We start from the raw sequence: 20541 nt of genomic DNA, 5'->3' as shown, positions 1-20541 counted from the left end.
TCTTTTGTATCAATCATATTCTTTTGCTAGGCTGGGAAGCCTTTTGAGCTGAGTATTGCAAGCAACAAGCCAGTGAGAGAGTTCCACTATCTGGTAAGTTACTGATTTTACATACGGTGACAGTCCAAGATGACTTTTACCAACCTGAGAAATACTCAATGAGTGGAATGTGATTGAACATTGGAGAGATTCAGCATTTTTTGTTGTATTTTATGAAAGAGGTGGCCCAAACACTTTCTTTCCACTAGGATGGTCCTTTTTCAAAGAGAGCTCCATTTTGCTACCTAGCAGAAATGCCTCTGTCAATGTAAGGAGGTGCTCTCTGGGAGAAGAGCATCTCTGATTTGGGTGTTGAGTTACCTCTGCTTGCAGATGTGTGAGACAAGATGCAACTGTGAGAACGATACTGTCTCTGACTGTGCAGAACACCCACGACGGGAGAAGGGGCAGGGATGTCCCAGGAGCAGCCCAGGCTGGGACTTGTCAGCAGGTCTTGGCAGATGCAGGTAGAAGCAGGAGGCTGGTGGAGCCTGTACACGGGTTCAGGACTGTCAGGGCCAAGCCTGCAGGCCCAGAGTGAGGAGAAGACCTGCCCGCTGAGAAAACAGATGGTCCAGCAGGCAGGGCAGCGTTATTAACAAGGGAAGTTCCTAGGTAGCATTTTAAAATACCTGGCTTGGCTGATGGCTTGTTTAATGGTTCAGCTGCTGTACCGTATCTTACAGCATCTGGGTTGAAGGGTTTATTACACATACCATCACCCGTCTCCCATCCTGTCCTTAACACATGCATGTCTTGTGCACAGTCTACAGCATAATGATTATGACAACTGCAATTCTTTTCCTTTTGGAGTCTTCAATAGTAAACTGGATAACAAAAACCTTAGGGCAATATAAAATGTGGGCATTCATGTGTATTTTCTAAAATAGAAGTGCCCTCTAGAAGATTTAAAAAAAAATAGGTACGTGCAGTCAAAGGCAGGGAACTGCCCTTCATGGCTCTGCCTTCACTAGTAACTGGTATGGTCCAATAGGGACAGATTTAGAATGAAAAAGTTGGTGCTATGGGCCTGAACTCCAGGTGTTTTGAGGTAATTTCAGATCTAATCCAATGTAGTAGACTGAATGTTTGTAGCTAGAACACATTAGTGGGCCTCAGTTCTCACTCCGTGGTGCAAAATAAAGTGTAGTAAGTAGGGGTGTTTAGGAGATTTGCTTTTAAAATTGTGTTCCTGATCCAAACTCAAATGCTATTATAGATGACCCGCATGACCCAGACGTATTACTGTTGCATTTTTATGTTCTTGTAGCAGTTGTTGTGCACTCCCCCTGTTCCATACCCAGTCTCATAGAACTGGTCAACCACTTAGTAAAAAAAAAAAAAAAAATCACAGCCATATGTGTCTTATTTTAGTGGCTGTTTGTAGAAGGAATTGCAGAGCTTATGGCAAATTGAGATACCAACAGACTGTTTAATTTTTCCCTTTTCAGGTGTTATCTAAGGAACAAATTATGGCTTTTGGCACAAAGGCTGCAAAAACATTCACTTTAACAGCAGAAAACTCCTGGGCTCCGTTGGCATGTATACTTGTGTTCTACGTTGATGAGCTTGGAGTGGTTGTAAACGATGCTCTCACCATCCCTGTTCAGCCTGTTTTGGATGACAAGGTAACTATATTCAACTTGAGTCCGAGACCGTGTTTTTGTCTGTTTGTTGTGTGGTAAACAGTGTTTTAGATCATAGGATTGTAAAATCTTCCTCATTGAAGATCTGATCTGAGGTTTGTGTAAGTCCTTGGAAAGACTTTTGATAATACCAGTACAGTTAGGGTCCAGCTATAAAAGAAGGGCTACTTTATCTGAAATAAATTTCTACTAGCTCGATGTCTTCCACGTAAATAGACACACAGCATCTCCTTGTGCTTTTAATAGTTTGGTCAATTACTGAGCCAAAGATTGCTTTGGCCAACATAGTGGAAAGATAAGTGCTCTAAGTGTGGAACTGTAAACGTTTACGAAGACTTTCTTTTAGCCAGGCAGTGGTGACATGATATGGATCCTGATGCTGACTTCCCACCAGGCCAAGGAATTGATCAGCTAGGAGAGTGAGAGAGCAAAACGAATGTTTTCTCAATGGTCCTAGGAAAAGCAAATCCAGGATCTTAATTGTAACCTATTAAGCTAAGAAAATGCTTCCTTGGAGTTAGTGTCTGTAAATATCACTGTATAATTTAAACAAATGCTGTTTTTCACTTTTTTCTAGATTAAAATCTCTTGGAGCAAAGATAAGGTCAAGCCATCTGAGAAAGTCTCCCTTAAAATCAGTACGACGGAACCAGGATCAGTAATTGGACTTGCAGTTGTTGATAAAAGTACAAAGCTTCTAGGAGAAAGTAGTGACATAACAGAAGAATCTGTAAGTGAATGGGAAAGAGGGTTTTCATTATTATGTGTATGAAAGATGGACGTTTATGGAAATGTTACAGTTTATATGCAGAACAGGTACTGTTCTTTGGGCAGGATTTTTAGTCCTTAATTATGCAAATATTTTTTTACTTCTGCAAGTAGTTTATCAACACTGATAACTGAGCAGAAAAGACTGTAAGGCTTACAAGGTAGTAGACCCAGCATTTCAAATTCCAATTAATGCTTTATTGTTCTTCCATTCGATAAATTGGTTAGTTAGCACTTGGCAGGAAAGACAAAAAAGTCAGAAAAACTCCCTAATGATTTGTGCTTTGTGCTCTTTAAAGTTAGTAATATAAAATAAAGAAAGAATTTTATTTTTTGAAGAGCAGAATAAATTATTCATCTTTTTGAATTCCTTTTACTTGCAGAAGCTCTAGTGCATCAACAGTTTGAAAAAGCTCACAACATACATAATTCCTAAAGTTCTCAAACGACGTAGCCCAAGTGCCATAGAATATCAGTGGGCTGTGGTTCCTATTTTAGGTTTATATAGTCTCTGTCACTCTTCCATTAATCATGAAAACATTGCAGCTTAATCCCCTTCATCCTGTCATAGGTTCTTTTCTCTTTGACATGAGAACTAAGCAAGCTGCTGCTTGAGGTCCAGGTCTATGGATTAGCATCTACAACAGTGAAAGTTCTGAAAAATGTCAGTTTGCATTCACTCTTTGGATGATTTACTTTTTCTTGTCCTAGGTCTTCCATGAGCTCAATTTATACAGCACAGTGCAGTATTTCCCCCTGGTCAGAGGTTCTTTTGGTGTCTTTCAGGTACTTTTTTGTTTGTTTGCTTCTAAAATTCTAAGCTGTTGGGTTTTTTACTGCTTAGTGATTCGCACATCAGTTGCTAGAAGAAAATGCCCTTTTAAAAGTTTGGGACCGTAGACAATATACTGTTTTCATGGCTTATATAGGTTTTGAATTATGAAATCTATCAATATGTAAATAATCTGCAAAGAAATATGTTTATACTTTCATAATTATGGATTGCTTTATGCCTAATATTCTCTTCCCTTGGAAAAGTTTTCAGTCATTAAGGCAATATTTAGATTCAGATGATCTCAGTTTAGTTAGGTCCTGTATATTACTTGCTTTAGTTCTATAATTGCTTTATTATGATGACTTTATTTTCTTAAAAAGAAAGAAAAGAAAAAGAAAATATATAAGCATTGTTGATGTCCTGAATGTCCTGTATTGAGATATGCTGTATAAATTTTATCCAGAAATGCAGCCTTTGGGTATCAACTGATGCAATTCTTGAGGAGGATAAGGAACATTTTCTTTGTAAGTAATAAAAATAAATGTAGCCAAATATAATTTGCTGAGTGGGGAAGGAGGTCCATGGGTTGGAGCCCCTATTAGGTCTTCTTAATGTACTGCATCCAACCTGCATCCAGCCTTGCAAACTATTACCATTCCCAAGGTTCAAGACATACAAAATGCATATGACTAGTATTTTAAAAACTTCCTTTTTGCTGCTGTCCTGAGTGACACTACCCGTTAAAGGTCTGAGGGTGAATGGAGTTTTTACTTGCGGTTTCAGTTGATATACGTGGCAGTGTTTTGTCACGTGTAGCCATAGTACACCAGTTCCATAAGCACTCCAGAGAGGCCATGTAGAAATTTAAGTTTGTGTGAAACATTTTTAGTCTTAAAAAAAACAAGCAAAAAAAAAAGTTCCTAGTGTGACGAGTGTTACCATATGTAACAAAGCTATAGATAATACTCCAAACACTATATTAATTTGATTTTTCTTAACTGTATTAATTGGATTTTTCTTAAGCCTAGATATTTGTAGGTAGGACAATATTTTTTTTTCTTATTTCGTAGATGGTGGAATGATACCCATAGAGGATGGTTTTGGTGATGATATACCAGTATCTAAAGATGGACCTTCTGATTTCAGCAATCTCTATGTGAGGACACATTTTCCAGAGACTTGGCTTTGGATCGACACTAAAACTAGGTATATGATCAGAAGCAAATGCAAACTAGTTTACACTTGTCGTTGTAATTTTGTAGGTTTTAGTAGCATTCTGCACTGATGCTGAACGCTGCTTAAAAATGTAGTATTATTTATATTCTACTACCACCTAGAGGCCACAAGTGAGATTGGAGACCCACCAAATGAGGCATTGTAGAACTGCACAAAATACAATGCTTGACTGAAGGCCTTTTAGTTTCAACAGAAACTAGATGCAAATCCTGGAGACAAAAGAAACTTTCTTCCTTTTATAGATGAGGAGATAAGAGATAGGGAGACAGTGTCTTTTTCTCTACAGTACAGGAGACGATGGTAATTAGCCCAGAAAGGGAAATCTGTTCCTGTCTGCACCTAATTCAAGGAGCTATTCAAACTGTCAAATGATGGTGAAATCTGACCTGTGTCACAAAGAACAAATGTCGTATTCTTTCACAGCTGAGAAGTTCGGGAAGCAACCGTCATCTGGGATTGTTTTAAAGGATCTGTAAAAGTTGATTATGTGTAATGTGATTCAATGTAGTTACCTTCAATTCATGTAATTTAAAATGACTTAAATTTGTTTTAATCATTTTGATCCCATCACAAATATTTCTAAATGTTTAAGAAAAAAAACCAAACCAGATAATCAGCAGCTTTTCCTTCCAAGAGTTTGGACTTAATTTTGGACACATTTTAAACATTCATGTCCACTTACTGATGTCTGTAAATGGATGCTTTTGAAAGTCTGCTCTCCTCTTCAGATCTGACACAGACACCACAATGGAAGTCATTGTACCTGATACCATCACATCCTGGGTAGCCAGTGCTTTTGTGATGTCTGAAAACAGCGGGCTTGGAGTGACGACTGCTCCAGTGGAGGTACCATGGCACTAGACAGTTCTCCTTTAAATGGTGGTAACATTGTAGGTTATTACTGGAAGCTGTATTTTAGTTCTAAGAGCAGCCATCTCCTTATACTAATAAAGTGATTGAGAGGCCACATGTAAAGAAAACATCATCACTGAAGATATATGTGATACTGCACCTCCCCTTCCTGCTCATAGAAATACCTCAAACATTACACGGGTACTTGAGTGTCTATTTCTGTTGGAGCAGTTGTTTTGTTAAAGAACTTTCAGGATGTGCCCACTTCAGAGTCTTTGTATGTAGAAAAGGGGAATGACTGGCTGAGGACAATGTATTTCCGTGTTTTCTTGTCTCTGCCAAGAGGACTTTCCATGAGTTGATAGGGCATGTGGGAAGGTTTGCACAGGGTAGATGGAAAGAGGTGTCTGGGATGGGAGAGGGACGTTGTCTGCTGGAAAGATCATGTCACTTTGCTGCTTCTCTAGCACTCCCAGGAGGGAGGATGGGAGAATTGCTTAAAGGCTAAATTCTGGCCTTGCTTTCCATTCCCTGTCAATACCAGTCTTGGACTAAATATAGGTGCTACTTTTTGGGTAACTTTGCTTGAGGAGCGCAGTGGTCCCAGAGAGCCAGTAGTGGGGTGAGATGCTTCTTGCTGCCAAGTTCCTGTCTCCTGATGCTCTTTTTGTGCTTCCAATTGTTCAAGGAATTTGGCAATTTAAGATAAATTCAGCACTCCTAAGGTGAGATCTCTAGCCTGGGATTCCCAATGTACAAGTGCAGTTGTCCTAGGCTCACTCTGTATTCATGGAAACAGCTACTTAGAGTTACTTAGCCTGTTCAAAATAGCAATTTCTTTTGAAGTCTCATTTAACTAGTATTTTATATACATTGAATAATCCCGTGAAGATAGTTATCTCCTTCCATTCATTGCGTAAAGACCTAGAGAAACTACATTCCTAACTGAGACAATTCCACTTAGGTCCCTAAGGTTAGAAAGGCTGAAACTGCAGTACTGGGTCATAGATTTCCAACTTGATGCCAGGACTAGTGCAAGCATATCTTGGAGACTACCATTTACCCATTGAAGTTCCCGTGCCCTCCAGTTCCTGGGGAGGGGCAGCTTTTGGAATCCAAACCAAGATCTAGGTCCAGATTTCATAGTTGGCTACTACACCAGACACACAACATGTGCCTTGAGCATCCTGATCATAACTCCACCACAGAATTTGGAGCCTGATCTGGATTTTGCGGCTAAGGCTCCTTTGAGACTGGAATCACGATTCTTGTTTCTTTCACTCGGCTTGGCAGAGATGGGACAGAAAGTGGAATAGTTTTCTGATTTAAACTGTATGAAAATATATACTTGGCCTGTCATCCTCAAATTTGAGAAGGCTGCAAGTAGAGCAGATGTTGAGATTATTATTTAACTATAATCACCCACATGCCCTGTTCAGTACTTCACCCTTGTTGGGATGTTTAGATTGCGCTTAGAGTTCCATATGGCTGAAACATGTTAATCAGTACCATACAGAGAGGCAAATGAAAGAAATGCATGAAAACTGTGATGGGGAAATAAATAAGTGACATCTGTGTCCTTACTGTTGTTTAGTGCTTTGCATCTTGTTTTTATTTCATTTCTACTACACAGTGTTGATAATTTTACCCTATAATATTTTACTGTAATATACTGGGATATCCCCAAGTGTAAAACTTCAGTATTGCAAGAGTTTTAGAGAAAAGCAAAACAAAAAAGACAAAGAAAATAAGTACATAGAGAAAACCTTGACTACGAACTAAACTAAAAATCCTTCATCAGAGCTTCCCTAATGTCAAATATCTAAAGAAGTTGTTGATACTGCAAGCTTTAGCAAACAACTTCACAAAGTTTTAAAAGGAAAACATTGGAATATTTGCTAGCAAGAAAGAAATCTGAGGGGGGTTTTGATCTGAAACTCGAAACACTTGGAAGAATTTTTTTTAATGAAAGCCAAATTAAAACCATTTTTAGTTGACATTTCAATAATAAAGGGTATCATGCTTCAGCCAATCTTACTGTGCAGATGTTCATAAGCAGTGAAATTTTGATCCCATTCAGCTTGATGAGAGCTTACTATTGACTTCCTAGAGCCAAGTCTTCATCCAAAACTCTCTGTTCACAGATAAAAGTAACTGCTTGCTGCTATATTTCTGCAATTTTTCTTTTAATTAAGAAAGGATGTATTTTTAGAAATATAATTAAAGAGCTTATAGCGAGATCAATCTTACAAAATAACACATCATTCTAAGGTATTGGTGAATTACAGAATTTGGAAAAGTTAGTTATTTTGTATTCCAGTATGCATTTCTGTATTGACATGGAGATAGGGCATCTGACAGATTCTTAATCATCCATTATGTGTGCACTCAAAACAGTTCACAGTTGCCTTAATGGGATCTTGGGACAGATCACAGATTCCAAACTTGCTGAAGGATAGACTCTTAGTCCCACTTCAGGTGCCTCTGTTGGAACTTGCCCTGTCAAAGCTGTCAGCAGCGCTCATCTGAATGGCGCAGCTGAGTTCCCACAAAGGTGCTAAAGACCAGAAGCAGCTTTGGCTTCTGCTTCAGCCCTGCAGTAGTACACTTCGTTAACTGTAGAGAACAAGTAAACATACTCTGTCCTCTGAATTTAAAAGTAATCAGAAGACAAGTCGTATAGTCGTTTTCTTGCTAGTATCTGATTGTAGGGGTTCACTGCTGATTTTGTTTTGCAGCTAGAAGCTTTTCAACCTTTCTTCATTTTCCTGAACCTTCCATACTCTGTCATCAGAGGGGAGCAGTTCATTTTGGAAGTGAACATCTTTAATTATTTGAAAGAAGAAGTCGAGGTAAAATGACAGTCTCTTTGTACTTGAATGTTACTAGGCACTGCAGGGGTTTCATCACCAATGGAGACCACATCTTTCTCTTGTGAGAACTTTTAATATTTTCTTCAATGGGTGGACCATAAAGTTATTTCTCTTTCTCTTATTTCTCTGCCACCATGAAGGTGGCAGCTTGTGAAAACAGTTTTTTCCAAATTAACACTTTGTATTGCAAATGTTACTGTATTTACAGGTTACTGTGATCCTGGATATGAATGACGCTTTTGAAATTATTCTAACATCCAATGAAATAAATGCTACAGAAAATCAACAGTCTATATCTGTACCAAGTGAAGATGGGAAAACTGTTCAATTCCCAATCAAGCCGAGACAGCTGGGAGAGATTCCCATCAAAGTGACAGCAATGTCATCTGCTGCTTCTGATGCTGTCATTCAGAAAGTTTTAGTAAAGGTAAACAGTCTGCAGCTTGTCTTGTTCCTGAAATAAATTGTTCCCTAAAATAGACAACAGAATGCAGCAAAAAGGCAAACCAATTTACTCGTCTGCCTCTTGCTTTGTAAAGTTGGTTTCGGGTCAGGTAGCTTTAAGTAGAAAACACTTCTTTTAAAATAATTTCTCCTTTTAAATTCTTTAGATCTGTTTCCAGGAATGAACATAGATCTGTTCTACAACAGATCATGTTTCAAATTCTTCTGAAAGCAAGGGGAAACCTATTGGTGCATCAGTGAAGTCCTGGTGCTACAGCTAGCTTAATAATCTGGAGAGTGGACCAAATAACTGTATTATGGATAAGTGCAATCAATTCTGCCATGCCCCTGTCTTTAGTTCAAAGCCTGTTTTATATGAACTTTTCTGTATTTTGCTAATGGTGTAATTTGCTAGTGGTGAGTAAAAGCCCCCAGACTTTCTGATAAACCAGAAACTTGCCTAACTTTGGACACATAAGTCTGATTCAGGTTGGGCTCCATTTCTACCTCGGCAGAAGTAGGGAGGTGATCGTCCCCCTGTACTCAGCACTGGTGAGGCCACACCTTGAGTATTGTGTCCAGTTCTGGGCACCTCAATATGAGAGAGATATCGAGGTGCTGGAGCGAGTGCAGAGGAGGGCAACGAAGCTGGTGAAGGGCCTGGAGAATAAATCTTATGAGGAGCGACTGAAGGAGCTGGGACTGTTTAGTTTGAGGAAGAGGACGCTGAGGGGAGACCTCATCGCTCTCTACAACTACTTAAAAGGACATTGTAGAGAGGTTGGTGCTGGTCTCTTCTCACAGGTGATAGAACAAGAGGGAATGGGTTCAAGCTGCAGCAGGGTAGGTTTAGGCTGGACATTAGGAAGAAATTCTTCACAGAACGAGTGGTCAGACACTGGAATAGGCTGCCCAGGGAGGTGGTGGGGTCACCATCCCTGAATGTGTTTAAGACTCATTTAGGTGTGGTGTTAAGGGATATGGTGTAAGGGAGAAGAACTTTGTAGAGTGGAGTTGATGGTTGGACTCGATGATCCCAAGGGTCTTTTCCAACCTAAATGATTCTGTGATTCTATGATTTCAGTGGAGGTGGTAGACACTTGTACATCTCACCCTAAAATAAATGCTTAAGATCATAGAATGAGAGAATGGTTGAGGCTGGAAGGACGTAGTCCAACCTTCCTGCTCGGAAGAGGATCAGCTATAGCAGGATGCTCAGAACCATGTACAGTCAGGTTTTTAATATCCCCAAGGACAGGGACTTCACAGCCTCTCTGGGCAGCTTATTCCAGTGTTTGAATACCCTCACAGTTAAAAAAAGTATTTTTTTATGTTTAAAAGGAAGACCCTTTATTTGAATTTGTGTGTTTCACCTCCTATTCTGCTGCTGGGCACCACTGAGAAGAGCCAAGCTCTGTCTTCTTTACACTCTCCCTTCAGGTATTTATACATGTTGATGAGATCCCCCTTAGCCTTCTCTTCTCCAGGATGAACAGTCCCAGCTCTCTCAGCCTCTCCTTAGACCACTGTCTGGTTGCGTTGTGAGCTGTTTTGAAGGGGAGCCACTTACTGCCCTTTGTGTTGAAGTCCAGTTGTTTTACAGAAGAGAAAAAAAGCTTGGTGAACAGTCTTTCCTCTAGGCTGAGGAAAGAAACTCATTTATTTTCTTTGCTTCAAGGACAATTTTTCTCAAGGGATTTTGCAAGCAGGAGGAAATGAAACCTTTATGGTCATGTACATAACTTCAGTTTAAGTCCTCCTTGTATGACAGACTGTAGGATTGCAGACATCATAAAAGGTGCCACCTGAGGCCTTGGCATGTGCTCAGTCATGGAGGTCTGTGCTTGGCATGGAGCTCACTGGAATCAGAGGTGCCCTTGCTGACTTTATATGTGTATTTTTGTAATTAACATGTGGTTTCAAGAAGCAAATAGTGGAGGTAGGTCTTTATAAGAAAAACATTCCTGTGTCAGTTTGGATGGTCCGATAGCTCAGGTTCTTGATGTGTTAACAAGCAGCACAAGATACTTGACGGTGTTTTAGATCCCTCAGTACAGTAAGCACACAACCCAACTCCTAAAAGCAACACACTATTGGAGAGTACAGTAATCCTCTCTTTATTTTGACAGGCTGAAGGATTGGAACAGACATATTCTCAGACAGTCCTTTTGGATTTATCTGGGAATAAACCACAAACAGTGTCAAAAACGTTGGATTTCACTTTTCCACCTGATGTTGTAAGTGGCAGTGAGAGAGTGCAGGTCACTGCTGTTGGTAAGGACTATTTTATTCTATTTCCATCTTTTATTATTTGCTGGCTAGCTGTATCGTCTGGTTGTTTGTTTGCTTTTTTTAATAGTTTCTTGCCTGCTGGGCAAGAATTCATTATCTAACACATACGTGTCCGTAATCCAGCTGCTGCCCTCTTCTGCACTGCAGGCATCGGTGGTTTTTAAAGAACAGAGCAGTTGCCAGTAGTAACTGGAAGTAGTAGACTCTGTCAAATAGGTCAGGGAGGCTGGTGCGTAATAACCTGAGCTGCCCTAGCAGGATTTGTCAGAGCTTTTCTCAGAGTACTTTCTGAAGGACCCTTACAAGATTTTGCCCGGTATGGCTATCTTTATAGATTTGTAGGGAACTGCATTAATTTTTATTTAATAACTATATTAATAGCTTGAATCATTAATTCAAAATCATTTATCATCATGCGTTGGACTGAGCATAGGAAGACTTTATGGATGGAGTGTGTTATTCCTTTTATTTATTTAATTTATGTTATTATGGTATTGGCTATCCTTTTTCAGATTTAGAGAGGGAATTGGATTTTAATAAGGAAAAGTGCTGGTGTCCTGCTTTAATTCTGCTTGTCTGCAGAATAAAGCCTAAAACCTGACTGATGTTGCTTGTGACACCTGGGCTTTGGTAACTGTGGGTGAGAGAAGAAACACCGGAAGTTTCAAATATGTAACATTACTGAAACGTTTTCCTGGATGAAATATAGTTTTGCTTTTTTTTTTTTTTTAAAATGATGACTGTTTGAAATTACTCTGTAGTTGGAAAGATCTCTGGGGAGATGGGTCAGTGGACACAAAGCTCATCGGAAGATGAGCATTTAATGCATTTTCCAGTCCTATTAGTGGTGTTTAGTGCAAACATTTCCAGTGTATCATATTTTTGCCTGGTTTAGAAGATATCACCCTTTATGTGATAGGTATGCATTTATTTGCAATAGGCTTTAATTTATTTTCATTGCATTTTATCTTTCAGGTGATTTACTTGGGCCTTCTATCAATGGTTTGTCATCATTGATTAAGATGCCTTATGGCTGTGGTGAACAGAATATGATCAATTTTGCTCCAAATGTTTATGTTTTGCAATACTTGACTAAAACCAGGCAGATGAGAGAGGATATTAAATCAAAAGCTATATCATTTATGAGAAAAGGTCTGTATGCTTAAAAGAAAAGTCTTAAGATTTTTAAGAAGTCTTACTTGTAAAAGATACCTGTGACTCTGCACTTGGTTTTTGAAGTACTGCTCTGTTGGTGTCATGAAAATGAAGAAAAACTCATCTTCCTCCTTTTTTTTCTCTTCTGAGCTGACAGACTTAAAGAGCAAACAATTTTGTTTACAAGGGCAAGTTTGCTTAAAAAAAGCATGCAGTTAATTTTCAGAGTAAAACTGTGGTTTAGAAGGTAATTTATATGGTTTAACTTGGTGGTTTTACTTGGTCTCTCCTTTGATAAAACTGTGTGTGAGCAAACATTTCTGACCTCTGCTCGAGGCACAGAAGTTGAAAATTAGTCAGTGGGTAGCGTGAGCCACGTTCATCCCACGTGTGTACCTGTCTTCAGCGACACCATCCCCATCCTGCCATGTCCTTGTAGAGCTCAAGGGATGTCATTTGCTCTGCTGGCTGGCTTTCACCCACCCAAGTTTTAGGCTTGGCCAGAAGTGAAGTCTGTGCTGGAAATAAGAAGCTGGAAAATTTTAGTTGGAAATTGTTGTAGATTTTAATCGGGAAATACTCCAGGGCATCACAAAGTGTGGAGAAACATAGTTGCGCTGTGCTTCTCTGTGCCTTTTGGATCAGACAGTGTCAAACTGCGATGTCAGTCTGCATGCTGACAGCCTGGTTGAGGGAGAGAGATGAGACCATCCTCATGTGAGCTACACCCCTACTAGAGGCACCATGATGACATTTTCGAATTTTGTTTACTTTCTATAAGTCTTTGGTTTTTTTCTTTTTTTTGTGTGTTTTATTTTTCTTTCAAGTTGTTGACATTTCCCTTGGAAAAGAGACAGCTCCAAATAAATTTGCCTTTCATCAAAGAATTTTCTTTCAAAAGCATTTAAATGATTTTTTTAAACCGTTTCTACTATATGGTTTAGTTGAAAAGTAAGGGAAGAGGAAGAGATGTGTTATGTGAACAGCTACTGTGAAGTTTGTAAGCAATCTGCCACTCTTTGAAGCCTGAGATGTGCTACCATAATTTTCTAAAGTTTTCCAGTAAGAGATTTATTAAAGTTATTTCAAAGCAAGTGAAAATCATAGGATTAAATGTCACTATATACAAAGCATTGTGTTACTTAACTTGTTCCTGGGGTTTTGCATTTAGGTATATGTTTTTAACACTGTAGTAGCCAAAACAGTAAGTATGCCAAAATATTTGTAAACTTAAGATAGAAAAGAATCACAATCTAAAAACCATGTGTTTTTTTCCTCTTCATTTTAACAATTGATTTCAGCTATTGCACTGGGGTTTTTAAAAATGTAATCTTAAAGTTGAAATTTATCTTTAGTTTGAGATGTAATTTATAAGCTCAGTTTTTGAAAGGATTGTCATGAAGTTTAATTTTAAACAGGCTATTTCACATGTCAGAATTCACTAAATATTTGAAAAAGTGACCTCATAATTTGAAGTAAATATAATTCATTTTAAGGCTAAATGCTTGTGAGAAGAAGGGATCGTATAGCTAGCAGAGACTGCTATGTGATCTTTCTTTTAGCAGTTTTTATTTACCTAGAACAAAGGCAAAGCAAAAGAAAAGCTGCCTTTTAAAAGTATTTCTTCAGTTGTGGGAATGACAGATTCCATCTTGAAATCACTTCTTCAGAAATAAAAAATACATCCCGGTTGGTCTGAAAACTTTGGTGCTAAACCCAAAGCAATCGACAAGTTTGAGCAGTTTTTCCAAGCTGTTTGAAACGTGAGACCCTTTAGCCTTTCACATATTTCTGAAGTCCTTTCCATCGTGATGCACTCCTCTTTCAGCCTCACTCAGCCTACATCTCTTGGGTTCCAGCCAGTCCTCTGGGAGTACTAGTGTAGATCTCCATAATAGGATCCTTCTTTTCCTTGCCTTTCCACTTGCATGTGTTGACATTTGAAGTATCGTTTTTCATGTCTGATTGAGTGTCCGTTGGAATGAACGCAGTGGTTCCCAGCCCCCGAGTCTCCTGTTCCAGCATTTCTGCAGGCTTCCCTGTGTTAGATAAAGTCATGTTTGGAGACTTTTGCGTGACTGCAATGGGGCTGGCATTGAGAAGAAAGCAAGCAGACTGTAGGAAATAGCTGAGTGATCGCTCCATGCTCCCTCTGGTTCTGCTCATCTTTCTGATCCCTCCCAATCTTAAAATATTCTGAGATAAATTTATCCCTGTGTAAGGAATGCTCAGCAGTATTTGTTAAGCAGGCTGCTGGTCTTAGTTTTGTGCTTTTATACTACCAACGGGGTGGTGATTATAATACTTATTGCTTTATATTATCTGTTCTGCAAAGAAGCAGAAGACCTCAGTTTTCAGGCTTCGCAGTCAGATACTTTTGAAGAGGAGCAATCTATTTGTGTATATACACATATTCATGTTCCTCATAGCACATTATTTCGAGGCTTAAACTTTGACAGTGACTCTTCCTTTCCCTGCTGAGAAATGCCACTTATTCCTTCTTTTTTCCTCCCACTCAAGAGTGCTTGACTTTTCAAGATCATTAGCTGAGATGACAGATTTGTCTGTATAGGAAAGATTCACCAGTTTTAATCACATAATTAACCACTGCTATTAAAAACCCCCTATGTTTAAGTGGAAATTGTAATTTGAAACTCTTGTAAAGAGACAAAAACTAAACCTGGTGCTACTGGGATAAGAGTTTACATGGGAAGGTGCACTGGTATAATGCAGCAGTTCAGATTCACACCTTTATGTCTCTTCTATTATAGGCAGACCCTGACTAGGATTTCATTTTACACCGTAACTTAGATTGAGAGACTAGGCCATTCGTTCCTCAGCAATCAAGGCTGTGATTCAGTCACTATGTATCTGTTTTCAGGATAGGGTGTAAACAAGTGATTAATCCTTTATCAGTGAAAGCAAGGAACGTTTTGCAGGGGAACGGTTGTGGTTGGATGGACCTCATGGGGCGTATTTGTAAATTAATTTATTTGTGTAGGACTTATTGATGGTTGCCTGAGGGTTTTCCGTCTACCTCGCTGGTTCAGTGTTGCGTCTGTATCTGTCAAGTGTTAGACTAATGAATATACTTTCTTAATTATAATAGCCAAAATAGTAAAGCCAAGGAGAAGACAAGGTGGGGGGAAAGAAGAAAAGATGTCTTGTGGAATGCCATAAATAGATATGATTATTGTTCTGGATACGCAAATGGCAAGCAGAATGTAAGGGAAGAAAGGCTTTAGATATCAGAAACTACAGTGAGTAGCATATCATAGGAGGCTCTTAATTTCTAACATTAATGAACATTGGTTCTGCACTGAAGTCAGGCATTGAGTAAGAGCTCCTGGTGGTCATGAGCAGCTAGTGAGCCCGTGCGGCCCTTCTATTATAGAAATCCAGCAGTTATGAGAAAGCTGCACTTGTTCTGGATATTGAAAAATCTTCTGATACATTTTAAATGGATCCTTTTCAGGATTTCGGGATCTTCAAGTCTTTTGAAATTTTTCACTTGTTTCAGAACAGCCTCTTCCAGCATGCTTTTTCTGATAACTAGTCATTTTGATTTGGCAAAAGCAAGTTGCTGAAAGCGTCTTTTTTTCAGCAGTGTTTGTATCTTTGCTGTGCCCTTTCCCTTCCGGTTAGAAAATACTTAATTTTTGCTTGTACTTCCTTCTGCTGGAAAGATAGAGTGTTTCTGTAGGTGCACAACTCCAGCTCCCCAAAGTGACAAAGCGCTGAACTGTAGCTGCTACTCTGCTCTGCACTCGTTGCTGTGCTCCTCGAGCCGCCGAGTGATGTGGGAGCGTGTCTCTCTCTGCACCGCGCTGTCGTGTTTGGGTGGCAGATGAGAGGGAGCAGGAACTTCTGGTTCTGCTTTTGTAGACGGATCCTTCATGTTACTGCTGCCCACTTTCTCATCATCTTCTGCACAGTTTTTTGTGTTCATACGTTATCTGGGGGATTTTTTATGAAATACGAGCTCAAGCTCTGCTCTTCTCAGCCTTAGAAACTGCCTCGCTTCCCATCAGCAGACAGTTTGTGCTGGAGCCAGCATGAGAGGAAAGTGTTCAATACCTGTCTCTGCTTTTCCACTTCAGGCTACCAGAGAGAGCTGCTTTTCCAGAGGGATGATGGCTCTTTTAGTGCCTTTGGAAATGAAGATCCCTCAGGGAGCACATGGTAAGTATTTCTGCCAGATTCACTGTGGAATTTGAGTATTTTAGATATTTTCCCTGCGACTAAAAATTTTTTGTGAAGCTGGTAAAAATTTCCAGCTGTATTAGACTTCTGCCTGGTTTTCATTAGGTGTTTAGGCCAACTCTAAGGTCATTCTGCTGGCTAACATGCTGGATAATAAGCCATTATTAGGGCAAGGCTTTTTAATTTTGCAAAAGATGAACAATGAATTATTTTAGCCAGGGGAATAGCTTGGTCTGAAAATTTTTCTGTTGCTTTCCTCAAAGGAATGAAGAATAATAATTGACTTATTCTTGCAGTTGACTGAAACCATTTAGGGCTACGTGATCATCATGGCTTCAAACAGATTTTCAGTTCTCTCCATACTGGAGGCTGAAGACCGACTGTGGCATTTCATGGTCCATTTCATGATCATTTCATGATCCACTTCATGGACCTGTTGGAGCGAGTCCAGAGGAGGGCCACGAAGATGATCAGAGGGCTGCAGCACCTCTCCTATGAGGACAGGCTGAGGGAGTTGCGGTTGTTCAGCCTGGAGAAGAGGAGTCTCTGGGGAGAACTTATAGCAGCCTTTCAATACTTAAAGGGGGCCTACAGGAGAGACAGGGAAGGACTCTATCAGGGAGTGGAGTGATAGGACAAGGGGTGGCAGTTTTAAACTGAAAGAGGGGAGATTTGGATTAGATATTAGTAAGAAATTGTTTACTGTGAGGGTGGTGAGACACTGGAACAGGTTGCCCAGGGAAGCTGTGGATGCCCCATCCCTGGAAGTGTTCAAGGCCAGGCTGGATGGGGCTTTGAGCAGCCTGGTCTAGTGGGAGGTGTCCCTGCCCAGGGTGGGTGTTTGGAACAAGAAGATATTTAAGGTCCCTTACAACTCTAACCATTCTATGATTCCCTAAAGGGTGAACAGAGTTACTGGTGGTAAAAATTTGTCCTACTTAGCTCTCTCACACCTCCTTTTTCTGAGACAGTAACCACAGCTGAAAAAGCCTTTTCAGTGCTGAATTTCACCTGGAGAAGCATAGCAAGCATAGTAGTGGAAGCTAGATAGATAACAGAGACAAGTTCCGGCACTTTGTTCAGCTAACCCACGTTCAGTTAGTTTAAATATGTATTTCGGTACACACTGCTAACTTTAAATAGAACCATCCCAGTTACTGTGCCACTAATTGAGTCATTCCTGGAGTCAGTGAGCATCTTTCATGGACATCAGCATTTGCCTTAGACTCAGTATTGATGGACTGGAAAATGAAGATAATTTATCTGTACTGGCAACTCTGGTTCTTAAATAACGCAGGGACAGGTTACATGAGTGCACATTTGGCAAAGAAGGGAGTCAAAGCAGAACTTGGGATAAAGATGCTTCAATTATATCCTTACAGGGATAATTGTGATAATTAACATCACACTCTTAACTGCATTACTTAGTAAAGTATGATTTTTGCCACTTTAGCCTAGCAGCAGAAGGCAGGAGAGCAACATTTGAATAAAGATATTAATGTACTAGCACATTTGGAGTCTATACTCTCTATTTATTTTTGAAACATAATGGCTGAAAAAGGGGTGATCTTTAGGAACAAGGACATGGCTTCATTTTTTGGTGGATTAAGCTTAGTCTACTTGCTTGTCTGGGTGAGGCATACATACTCTGTGCTTGGGAGGTGTGTGCGGAACAATTTATGCATCACAGTATTCTTACATCATCTTAAACAGAAGCAGCTATAATACATTGCTAATTTTGTCATATTTGATTAATCTTTTCCCCAAGGTTATCAGCTTTTGTATTAAGATGTTTCCTTCAAGCTCGTCCATTCATAGATATTGACCAAGATGTACTCAGGGATACAGCTAAATGGATTGTCCGGCATCAGAAATTAAATGGAGAATTTAATGAACCTGGGAAAGTGTTACACAGTGATCTTCAAGGAGGCACCAATAATCCAGTCACTCTCACAGCTTACATCATGTCATCCCTCCTAGGGCTCCCAGATAAACAGGTATTGGAATTCATAAACAGAATTCATAGTCACTGGAACACTTCATAAATTGTCAAGGTACCTGGCAAACACTTCGTAGTTTAAAGAAATAGAGGGACATCTGAAGAGAGACAAAATTTAACTTGATTTTGTTAAACTTCCCTTATCTACCTGAGATAACACAAAGTTGTGCTGTTAGGCCCTTCAAATTTATGTGCCTTTGCAAAATCTAAAGGCAGCTGCTTTTAGCAAGAAAATATTCATGGCTTTAATTCAAGAACTTGCAAAGAAATTTATGGGGGAAGCTATCCTTAGAGATGTTAAGCCATCCCAATTGATTGCATTGCGATTACTCAAGTTCATAAAAGACAGTGCCAGATCAAAAGGCTTGCCTTTGAGATTCATGCCTGTGACTCCAGAAGAGATTTTTAGTATTTCTTAGTTGTTGTTTGGTGATAGTAATGTTTATATGTCTGTACAAATTTTTCTTTTAAAGTATAATATTTCAACATATATTTTATTCACTGTATATTCTTTAATATGATCTTCATTTCCAGCATGCTTATGTCATCAAGAGTGCTACAAACTTTCTAGAAGATAAATTAGAAGAAGGCATTTCGGATAATTACACTTTGGCACTTGTAACATATGCATTGTCCTGGGCAAAAAGTTCAAAAGCAAAGGAAGCACTGAATATACTGAATGAGAGAGCAGAGCACCAAGGTATTGCACAACTATCTTATACAGTTGTATAGATGGATTTTTGTCAGATTTAAAAAATACCTGTCATGTGTCTACAGCTGCGTATAGAATTAGAGATGAAGAGAATCTTCCTTCTCAATTCAAATCTGAGTATCATACAGAGAATAAGCTAAGAACTTTAAAGACAGCCTTAATGAAAAGTGTCCATAAATGAATGACAATTCACAACAAAGCTAGGCCTTCCAGTCTGAATGACTGTGTTCCTGATGGAAGTACCACGGTGCTGTTGAAGAACATTACTTGTCAGTTTTCATGTGCTATTATGTGCACTTGTAAGATCAGCCTGCTTAAAGAGAGATGGATGAGGTTAGCTATTCCAAAGTGGCTTGAAAAGATCAGGAGGGTGGGGGAGGGAAATTAGTTAAAATCAGTATTGAAATGAAGAGTTGAAGGGTTGGACTTCCTGTAAGACAATACAGAGGTCTGTTGCATTTTCTGTAAGGTCCCATCATCACATTATGTTTAACCTCTTATGAGTTCAGCATGACTGAATTTTGTTCCTTGTTTTGGGGGAAGAACAGACCATATGGAGTACAAGAAACAGAAGTTTTTGGCTCAAAATAGTATCTGTCTTCTTGAAAAATACGAAGGAATTCATGTGGTAGCCTAGAAACGGAGCCTCTTGGGTGTCCCTTTCTGTTTACTGAGTTAGGCCTTTTGGACAGACACTTTTGGGAAGGAAGTGACTTTTTTCGAAGGCTTCACTCAAGAATGAGCTGAGTGAGCAGCCTGAGGTGCCTTCTCTAGTCCTGAAGAGAAAGGAGCACCCCAGTAACGAGGTGGCCTTTTCACAAGGGCTCCTTTATGTGAGCACTTTGGGCTGACAACAAAAGGATCAATGTAATTTCACTGAAATCAGTGGAACTGACTGTTTACAGTCCAGCATTTTTTTGTACCTAGATTCAGCCACGCCAAGGAAGTGCTTAAGCCAGTCCTTTACAGGACACGTGCCTAAATATTAACACAATTTTAAAGAACCTTGCTAAATCCCATATGTAAGCATTAATTAAGAGGTTTCCCTTAAGTCTTTCCGAGAAGTCCGAAGACTTCAGTCTGTGGATCTGAGGTTATTGTTGGTTCCTTTTGCAGGAGAATTTCGTTTCTGGATAACACCTGCTTCTGAAATTTCTGATTCATGGCAGCCACGGTCCATCGATATTGAACTTGCAGCATATGCTCTGCTCTCACACTTTCATCAAGACAGATTAGCAGAGGGGATCCCTATTATGAAATGGTTAAGTCAGCAAAGAAATCACCTTGGGGGATTTTCATCTACTCAGGTAATATTTTGTCTCAAGGGGCTTTGTTACACTTTCTAAATGAGCACTGTGTATTTACCAAAAAAAAAAGAAAAAAGGGAACATTTGTTTTTGTTTTTTTACATAATAATTACTGAATTTTGTTTTGCTGTAACAGCCTTAGTTACATGCAAGCTTGCATTTTTGGCGATATTGGCATCTTAAACCTGGACTACAAGTTTTAGTATTTTGGCAAGTATAATAAAAAACAGAATTAGAGGG

At 39.4% G+C, this 20541-nt stretch overlaps 1 protein-coding gene across 1 annotated transcript in view; it reads left to right on the top strand.

The window, feature by feature from the left end:
• Positions 1-20541, top strand: part of CD109 (CD109 molecule) — an 81178-nt gene that overhangs the window by 36462 nt on the left and 24175 nt on the right. The window contains exons 13-27 of the mRNA XM_054197202.1: positions 31-93; positions 1491-1667; positions 2263-2415; positions 3165-3239; positions 3692-3752; positions 4299-4434; positions 5193-5310; positions 8055-8168; positions 8398-8616; positions 10763-10907; positions 11901-12077; positions 16181-16262; positions 18052-18280; positions 18817-18982; positions 20111-20301. Of these exons, the coding sequence (XP_054053177.1) occupies positions 31-93; positions 1491-1667; positions 2263-2415; positions 3165-3239; positions 3692-3752; positions 4299-4434; positions 5193-5310; positions 8055-8168; positions 8398-8616; positions 10763-10907; positions 11901-12077; positions 16181-16262; positions 18052-18280; positions 18817-18982; positions 20111-20301 (2106 nt within the window). The remainder of the gene's footprint in view (positions 1-30; positions 94-1490; positions 1668-2262; positions 2416-3164; positions 3240-3691; positions 3753-4298; positions 4435-5192; positions 5311-8054; positions 8169-8397; positions 8617-10762; positions 10908-11900; positions 12078-16180; positions 16263-18051; positions 18281-18816; positions 18983-20110; positions 20302-20541) is intronic.

Source organism: Rissa tridactyla, chromosome 3 (genome assembly GCF_028500815.1).
Source record: "Rissa tridactyla isolate bRisTri1 chromosome 3, bRisTri1.patW.cur.20221130, whole genome shotgun sequence".
NCBI classification, from domain to species: domain Eukaryota; kingdom Metazoa; phylum Chordata; class Aves; order Charadriiformes; family Laridae; genus Rissa; species Rissa tridactyla.
The sequence above is the reverse complement of the archived record's forward strand: the minus strand, read 5'-3'. Positions and strand labels throughout refer to the sequence as shown.